This window comes from Gavialis gangeticus, unplaced genomic scaffold, assembly GCF_001723915.1.
Source record: "Gavialis gangeticus isolate Ggan-Ray unplaced genomic scaffold, GavGan_comp1, whole genome shotgun sequence".
Taxonomy (NCBI): domain Eukaryota; kingdom Metazoa; phylum Chordata; order Crocodylia; family Gavialidae; genus Gavialis; species Gavialis gangeticus.
In genome coordinates this window covers 142420223-142429643 of record NW_017729025.1, presented here as the reverse complement: position 1 = coordinate 142429643, position 9421 = coordinate 142420223, and the positions used below count along the sequence as shown (strand labels likewise).

The 9421-nt window shown below is 37.1% G+C and overlaps 1 protein-coding gene across 1 annotated transcript in view; it reads right to left on the bottom strand.

Moving 5' to 3' along the window:
• Nucleotides 1–209: 209 nt before the first annotated feature.
• Nucleotides 210–9421, bottom strand: part of OTOG (otogelin) — a 252596-nt gene continuing 243384 nt past the window's right edge. The window contains exons 54-55 of the mRNA XM_019519978.1: nucleotides 4585–4664; nucleotides 210–2160 (exon numbers count right to left, since the gene is read on the bottom strand). Of these exons, the coding sequence (XP_019375523.1) occupies nucleotides 1960–2160; nucleotides 4585–4664 (281 nt within the window). The 3' untranslated portion in view covers nucleotides 210–1959. The remainder of the gene's footprint in view (nucleotides 2161–4584; nucleotides 4665–9421) is intronic.

The following is a 9421-nucleotide window of genomic DNA, read 5'->3' as shown; positions in this document are numbered from 1 at the left end:
TCTCATTGTAGTCAATATTGTTTCATAGTATGGAAATAAATCTTTTCTGGGGAAACAACTGAGAGATGGGTCCAGATAGCTTTATCTTTCTAAGATAAAGAACTGGCTAGTGGTTAGAATCAAGGAATAAGACCCCTCATGATATTGTTGACAAACAAGGATTTCTTTTGTTATTTAATTTTGAATAAAATGTGATTTTTTTTTTTGAGATTTGTATTTTTGTAGACGAAAATATATGTGAATGGCTCAGAACAAAACTAAATCTGTTACATGAAAGTATTTTTTGAAATTTAGCATTTTTATAAAGTTCTTCTACAGCACAGTATTAAGATTCCTTAGAATCATTAAATTCTTAAGAAACTAATTTCAAGTATATAAAAAAACAAAAATAACCACTGGATGCTTCTGAAAAAATGTTAGTGTATGTTAAATCCTGTAAAGATAAGCAGTTTTAACACTGAAAGCAAATTAGTTGTAATAAAATAAGTCTTCCTGTTGTTTATTAGAAGTTGTAAGAATGACATGTACAGGGTATAAAAAATTAACAACAAAAACTTCATGTGAACTTAATTTTAACAAAACTTCTTTGGATTTTCTGCACTGAAACATCTTTTCTACACTTTATAATGCTATGCTAGACTTCTACATTTTAGGTTCCTAAATTTAAACATCACATGCTACTGGTAGCTTTATATCTTAAAATTAAAGACACTGGAATTTTACTGGCTTTAGATGGCAAAAATTTGGGGCATGGGTTTTTTTTGTTTGCTTGTTTATTTACTTGCTTTTTTGTACTAACAAAAATTAGTTTCTTTATATCAATTTATTAGTTGATGGTTGCAAGATCACAAACAAAATTACTTTTTACACACTGACATTACCTTAGTTACAAAGACTTTTCATTTACAGTTTCTCTTTTTAAAAATGTACATAAAAGCCAATGGAATGTTCCTCCTTTTCCTGATGCATATCACTCCAAACATTTTTAAAATTAAAGTTAAATGTAAAATTCATTCCCCTAAAGAACCAGTACAAGTGTCACTTCAAATCTGGTGCACTTTAAAAGGCAAATATTTTAATTCTTATATAAAATGCATCTCTATAATGGCAGAAATGTGTCTTCATTTAGTAAATGTTTATGTTTTCAGGTTATGTCATACTATTTATATGTGGGATACATCTACCATTAACTAATTTAGATGAACTAAAAATGTATCTCTCCTATACACTACATATTTGACATAATGCTTTCAGTCTATGATGTAAAATACATTAGAAAAAGCATACTTATTATCAGGGAATATTATATACACTTAGCAATATTGAAAATGTTTTCCTGATAAAAAGGTCTATAATTTCATTTCTCATGGTGCCTCATTTTGCAATAGCAATGAGATTTAAAATGAATATCCTTCTAACATTTTCCAAACATGCTCCCTTCCAAGGCATCCAATGTGCTTTCATTACTGCAATGCATTCAAGATATTAAATTACTGTCTGATCAGCATATGTACGAGATATATAAGACAGTATTGGGTGACTGACAAAGAATGGATTAAACCTCCAGAAATAAAATATAAAACATTATTCCTCTTAATGTCTCTCTCAAAGGAAATAACTTTCCTTTTTACGTTGGCACTTATCACAATAGCTCTTGAGATAACTCCTCAGAAGTGAACATTAAGACAATTTAAAAATGGATGATGCAAAGCTATTCTTTAGAAATTTAAGATAATCCAAAATGCATATACTTTTCTTTTATATCTATATATAGATACATATATAGAAATATATAGATATATATAGATATAGATATAGTATAGATAGATAGAACAATGATACAATTCAGCGAATTGGGTAAGTATATTTTCTAAGGATAAGACATATAAAAATCTTTATTATACTGGGAATAACTGATTATTTTCCAAAATTGGGTTCACTGGCGTCTTTAACATTGTTTCAGGACCACTGGCAAGAACAGTCTGTAGGTTCTTGGATTCCATAGCTGACCCAGGTGGAGTTGCCACTGCAGTATAATTGTACAGTTCGCCTTTGTAGCCCGAGTTCCCTGCAGCATTTGCAGAACCTTGCATATGTGTTGATGTTGTAGTTATAAATGCTAGCAGAAGGGCATTTTCCATCGCATGAAACAATGTTTACCTGGTAATAAATAGGAAGAATGGTCACATTTAAATTTATGGACCATATGATAACTGGACCAAATTAACACAGATGATAACATCTGAGATTAGTTAACCTGCACCTCTACCCATGTCATATATGCCATCACCTGCTCACTGTGACCCTCCGTTGCCTGCAGTGGACAGACAAAACAATCTCTACCTGAAAGAATGAATAAACACTGAACTGATGTCAACTCCATGACGACACACAAGCCTGTGGCAGAACACTTTAATTTACCTGGTTATTCCCCCTCACTGACCTTAGGGTAGCTGTTCTTAGACAGTCAACCTCTAAAACCCAATTTGAATGGGAAATTGGGGAACAAGAAATCATCTACATGCTGGACTGTGTTAAGTATGGTTTAAACAGGGACTATGGATTCTTATACCGTTACCTGGATTAGCTTTTGTGATCCTTTGTTCATATTGTTTCCTTGCTTGTTGCCTCTCCCAGCACTGGATCCCTCCATGCTTCCCCTCCCTTTCTACCTTTGTGTTCAAGTCATTCTCTCCATTTTATACACTAGTTTGTGCATATCCTTTCATAGCACCTGATGAACTGAAGTTCATCTTATGAAAGCCTGTGTTATATGCATGTCTAATATACTTAGTTGATAAGGTACAAATCTACCCTGCCTTCCACTACATTGAAATTAAAAGACTTAGACTTAAGGTTTTTAAAGAGGTCTATAAGAGTGTGGCACTCAGATCTCATTGAAATTCACTTGAAGCTGGATGGCCAACAATATTAGGCCCCTTTGAAAATTTCCAATTCAGGAGGGGAAAGAAGGGAGGGGTGGGGGGTTAGCTCTCAATGACATTCCTAGCTAGGTCTAAATTTGATCTCACTAAGGTTAATGAGAACTCTTCCCTTGATTTCAATGAGCCTAGGATTTAATTGTTTAGAGTGTGCCTACACTGAACAATGCAGTGTTGTGTAGTGATACACAAGCCAGAACATGCTAGCTTAGGTACAAAAAGCAGTGTAGCAGCCTTAGCCTAATAGATATAATATACCCTGCTTCTCAGCAGAGCTAAGTAGGATAGGTAGAGGCCCATGCTGACACAGCTATACTGCTTCTGTATCCATAACCAGCTCAGGTTTCTCTTTACAGGACTATACTGTAGTATACCCAGTTCCAACAAAAGGAATTCTACACTTGAGCTTCAAGTATTCATCATGCTGGCAGCACACACGGGGGTCAGCCCAGGCCTCAGGAGGTGGCATCAGGGGGTGGAGAGGCTGACTGGTAGGCCTGTACAAAGTGGCTAGTATTCACCTTGGATTTGTCCAATTCAGGGGACAGTGATTTGATCAGGTGATTTGAATCACTGTCCCGAACTGATTCGAACGAATCTGATTAGGAGATTTGGCTGCCACCGAATTGGCCGAATCTCCAAATTGAACAGGCCCCATCCCCTGTCCACTCTCCCAGCCCCATCAATGGCTGCCCCTGGCCCCAGCATCCCGGCACTTTAAAAAAAAAGAAAAAGAAAAAAGCCCCACACTCACCGGCTCCTGCCAGGTGGGGGAGTGATCCCCGCTGCCCCCCACTGCATGGGGGGGCTTTGCCATGAGGCCCCAGAGGCCCCGATGGCCGCTGAAGCACCTAGTGAGTGCAGGGCCCTTTTTTTTTTTTTTTAGTGCTGGGATGCTGGGGCCAGGCAGGGCAGCCATTGACAGGGCTGGGAAAGCAGGCAGGGGGTGCTTGGGGGGGCTGGGGAAGCAGGTAGGGGATGGAGGCTGGCGGAAGTCCCCCCATGGTCCCCTCCTCCAGCCCTCTTTTCCCCTGCTCCCTACTTACACCAGCATGGAGCATGGGTCCAGCTCCCTGTGGCAGCAAGCAGGGACTGCCCTAATCTCCAAATCTTCTCTGAATCTATTCAGAGTCTTCAAATTGATTCAGACCTTTTTATTGTTTTCCTGATTCAGTTCAGATTTAGAGATTTGGCCACTGAATCGGGCCAAATCTCCTCTGAATCGAATCAGCAACCGAAGCTTCGCACACCCCTACTGACTGGGGCACAAGGGTGGCCAAAGAGCAGAGCCATGTGGCTAAGTGGCAGGCAGGGGTCTGGCCCCCAGCTGCCTGGGTACAACGTATGCCCAGGTCAGTGTTTACACATGCATTTAGGTGCAGTTATTTTTGCCACTGTAAGATAATAGTGTCCCCAGCAGTAGTGTTTTATGGCAGCAAAAATTAGTCTGCTGCAATCTAATAGCATTGCACGTAAAACTTTGAAACTTTACACTGACATTTACGCAGCAAATTAGTTTACTTGCACAGTTAAGCACACATGTAGATACACCCAGTAACAATGAAACTTTTTTCTTTCTTCATCTATCTTAGTTTTTTCCCCCTCCTTTCATTAAAAGAATTGACAATAGTTATTTACTTACTGGTGTATTACTTCTGCAGTCATTCTTGCGGATAGTCATCCTAACAGTCACCTTCTTACAGAATTTCCCATCTTCCTTGCCTGTAAAGCATGCATTAATTGAAAAAAATATCAGCTATAAATTCTAAACACTTCAGAAAATGACACTGCTCCATGTTTTATGGAGAAAAGAGATACAAAGGAAGAAAATAAATGGAATACCCCCATGTATACCAAAACTTTTTTGGCAAAGCTATAAACAGTTGATTGCATTTCAGTTCTGTCTTGTGTAGTTTTCTGTGTATTTCATGCAATAATGACAATATTGCTATCTTTTCATATAGTCAGTTATATTTCTAAATTGTTTACTCTAGGCAAATATTTAAGGGAGACATCCACATAACTTGAACTACAGCAAAACTTGGTACCCTGAAAACATTATCTATGTTAAAAAAAGCTGAATTTAAATAACCATTCCTAGGAAACACCTGTTGGTTGTATATTCAAATTAATTTCCCGCATTAAATTATCAAGTAGTTATATTTCATCAAGACAGATCATGATATTAGGACTTGCCAGCTACCTATGGGTTAGGGGAGTTTTGCATCTTTGTTGCATACAGAGAGAAAAATATATCAGGAAAAAAGTTTCAGTCTAATTTTATTAGTACTCTTATAAAAATTGTTCAGAAAAGCAGATACATAGCATATGAATAAAATATAAATTCTGTATTTTTTTAATAAAAAAGGGAGGGTTACATATAATTTAAAGGGAAAAATACTGAATATTGAAGGATATTTAAGATAGACAAAATGAAGAGGTGATTAGAGAAGGCAAAGAATAAAGTCTTCTGGTGAAAGAAAGGATCCTCTTCCTGGTGGAGAAACCACATTGTGATGAAGATCTGTAAGAGAAACCAAAAGTCCATTTCATTAGGGCTTCCCAAAACTGTCCACTTATACATCAGTAGAACTTTTCTTCCTACAAGTTCAAAGCTGCTTACAAAAGATACAAGAAGCAAGGAATTTTTTGATACCTTTTATTAGACCAACTGTATAATTGGTGAGTTATTGGATAAGCTTTCAGGAAATGAGCCACTGGACAACCAATTGCTCTCTTAACCTTATATAGTCCAATAAAAGAGATCACAAAAAATCCTTGCTTCTCATATATTTCTGGGACCATCACGGCTGCAACACACAAAACTAACTTACAGATATTATTAGACCCAGAGAAACAAAGGCAATGGAAGTCAAATTGTTTTCCCTAAAACCAAAGTAGCAGTATGCCCAGTCCCCTGCTACAGGTGTTGGAAAATGCTGCTTCTCTAAGGGCACATCTACATGTGCTGATTTAAGGTGCATTAGCCATTTTTAAGGCACAGTAAGGTTGCAGGTCTACACATGTATGCCCTTAATGTGCCTTAAATGTGGCAATTTTAGGCTATTTGTGCCTAAAAGGTGATACCAGCAAAAGCAGGTATCAAATTTAGGCATAAATAGATAAGCACATTAACACATGTAGACTCACTAAGGCTTATTAATGCTGTGTATGCCAGCTGACCTGGGACTAACTTTAGTCTCAAGTCAGTCCACACACTATATTAATGTGCCTTAGCATGTGTACGTGTAGACACATGCCTAAATTGCCTTAATGTATATTGGAAAAATGATCATTAAGTTTAGGCGCACATAAAAGCACATGTAGACCAATGAAGAGCAAATTTTAAGTTTTTGGCAAAATGACTCCAAGGGCAAGCAAAGGCAACAAACAAAGAAAAGATTAAACAAATTAAAAAATATATCTTACCACATTTCTTGTTTATTTTTCCAGAGAAGTAACTCCTGGCCAAATGCATCATATCCCAGAATGAAAACCCCTGTTCCACTCTGCTTCTGTTGCTACATTGTATACGATTCATGAGATGGAGAAGTCTTCAGGTGTAGTTATACTTTGTGCTTGCTAATATGCAAGTGTGTCATTTTAAGAGAAAAGGTCCTACATGCAGTATATTTGCATGAAAATGTTTTCTTGTCAAGTGACTTTAATAATGCTCATATCTTGGCATACATATTTTTGTCTTGGAAAATATGCTATACTTATGCTATATACAGAACGTGACATTAATGCGTATGTCATTAATGTGAGTGGCAGCATACCACATTAATGTCAGGACCTGAATGTAATTAATTTTGTGTACATTCTGTTTTGCTGAAGCAGAATTTTCTCATTGTTTGGGCACCTTCCATAGACAGCTGGTACAAAAGCATTAATGTCCAAATTCTGTTTTAAATTACACCGGCAGTATGGACTTGAGTAACAATGCAGATTTCAATGAATTTTTTCAGCTTTACACCCATATAAATTAAAAGAGAATTTGCCTCTCAGTGGGTGCATCTACACATGCCTATTAGTACTATTATTGCTCCCGAGTTTATTGCTGCTTGGCATGCATCTGTATGCATGCCTTGAAGTACAGCATGTTGAGCTCAGTCTGCCAGTCTGGGACTGCTCCTCCCAACTCAAAGTGCTGCTGAGGGGCTGGCTGGGGCATGAAGGTGCTTTAGTGAGGAACTAGCTGGCAGGCAGCCCCTGCACTGAAGTACGCCTGTGCCTGGCCAGCCAGAGCAGCATCTACATGTGTGCTGCTGCAGAGTTTTTTTACTTCATAGCAGAACAGTACTTGTACTTTCAAGTGTATAGTATAGTATAGTATAGTATAGTACTATTCTGCTGCAGCATAGATTTAATCTACTCTGGTTTAACAGGGGTGCATGTATAGACATCAAGATGTTTACTGTGCAGCTAATTAGTCAATTGTGCAGTAAACATCTCATGTAGACACACCCAGTGATTACTATGTATATGCTTGCATCATTTGCTGTGCACCAAGGTCCTACCATACTTCCATAAAATTAATGCAATAAAAGACTGCATTTATACCATGTGTTGTAAGGCAAAGAACTATGATTAATCTTTGTTATAGTTTATCTCCCGTGATAAATTCATGTGAGTGACTTTCAGCATACATTGTGGGTTTTGAAAGGCTTGAAAATATGAGATGCTTCTCTCACAAATGCTGTTCAAAGCAGAACTATCTATCTATACACAACAGCACTAAAGTGTTATTAACAATAAGCTTTAAAAAGCAAAGCAATTAGTCTCTATATTCTACACATGCAGAAAACTAAATACTATGCAACGCTTACTACCAACAGTACATTGTTGGTTAACAACAATGCACTGCCCATAGAGTGCACAATGAAAAAGAAACATGAGCCATTCTCAACAATGAGCAATTAATACTACATTGAAGCTTTTGAACACGATTTGATGACGTGAGACCTGATGCTCCTATCCGGGAGTACATTGTTGGAAATCAACAATGATGCTAGTTGACTTGTTCCTACTGATTTCCAAGAAAATGTACCTGTATTACAGTTAGCACTAGCTGTAGGAGTGACTGGATTAACAGGGAATGGGAGCAACAATGACATTCCGGAACCTGGTAAGAATATTACAGATTGAGCATGTTACACATGAAACAAGAGTCTCTCTATCAGTATTCAACATTTTATATTTAGACTGATGCCTCTTTCAAAACAGAAATTTAAAAGAGGAAATCGACTCAAAATTCCATTGCATTATCCTTTAAACACTTAGATATTAAATATAAAATATATAAAATTACTAGAAAATGATAGTAAGGACAGGAGAAACTCATACATATTGGTTGGAATGCTATAGCATAGCCATGGCCTATTCCATCCTAAATACACTAGTTTTTCCCTGATTTGCAGTTCCATTGGAAATGAATTATTTCTGATTTCCAAAGTTATAAATGAGAGGTAAATCCAGGCCCATAAATTTGTGCTGGGCCTAATTTTGTGTTGGAAGTATTGTTTTTGGAAATTCCCAAGTCTTTTTGTGTAATTCCTGCAAATTTTATTACTGAGCAGTACTTTACAGTTTGAGTACAAAGTTCAAAGAGAAAATCACAGTGGCTTCTTACTACAGGGCATTTCAAATAAAGAAAAGATATTTGTGGCCTTATTCATAACATATTTCTATGCACTAATTATTGATCACTACAATTGCTTGTATTCTAATTGGGGTGTGTGATTCATGCAGTAAGTGTCTGAACTATAAACAGATATATATGGCATCTTAATTATATATTTATCTCCTGAAAAATATGCATATATATTTCACATTGTATATGAACAATTCAAACATCATTTAATTATTTAGTGGGTGCATCCTGTTTTGCAATATCATATCCACAATTAATAAATCCATTTTGCATAAACTAAAAAAAGTTTGAATTCTGGCTTTTTGTTTCTAATTTTTGTAGTTTATTTTATTTTACCTTACAAAGAGTAATACAATTTTTTGTTGTCCTGAGGGACAGTTTGTCTAGTCCATGACTTTTAAGAGGGACAAGGGCACTCAAGAATAATATCAGAGGAGGCTGGAGAGCTGGGAAGACTTAACAGAATACTTAGCTGGGAAAAACATGGGCTTCAGAACTAGAAACAAGTGTTTGAAAGAGTTCAGGTACAGAAAGAAGAATGACCAATCAGGACAAAAGACCCTGAAATGCTTGGTTATCTTCCCCTACTTATCAGGAGGTAAGGGAGAAATATATATAGTTCCCTCCCATTAGCCTTAATCACCCCTATGCCCCAAAAGTGATTCTTAAATAAAATCATGAGAAACACTCGTGCTGGCTACCCATCTTTCCTTGTAGCTGGTACGGCAGCTGGTCACCCCAGTGCAAGAAGAGAGGAAGACTGCACATGGACAGTTGCTAAGGTAAGTAAGAAAATCTCCAGCCCTAGAGCATAAAGACCTCTGTC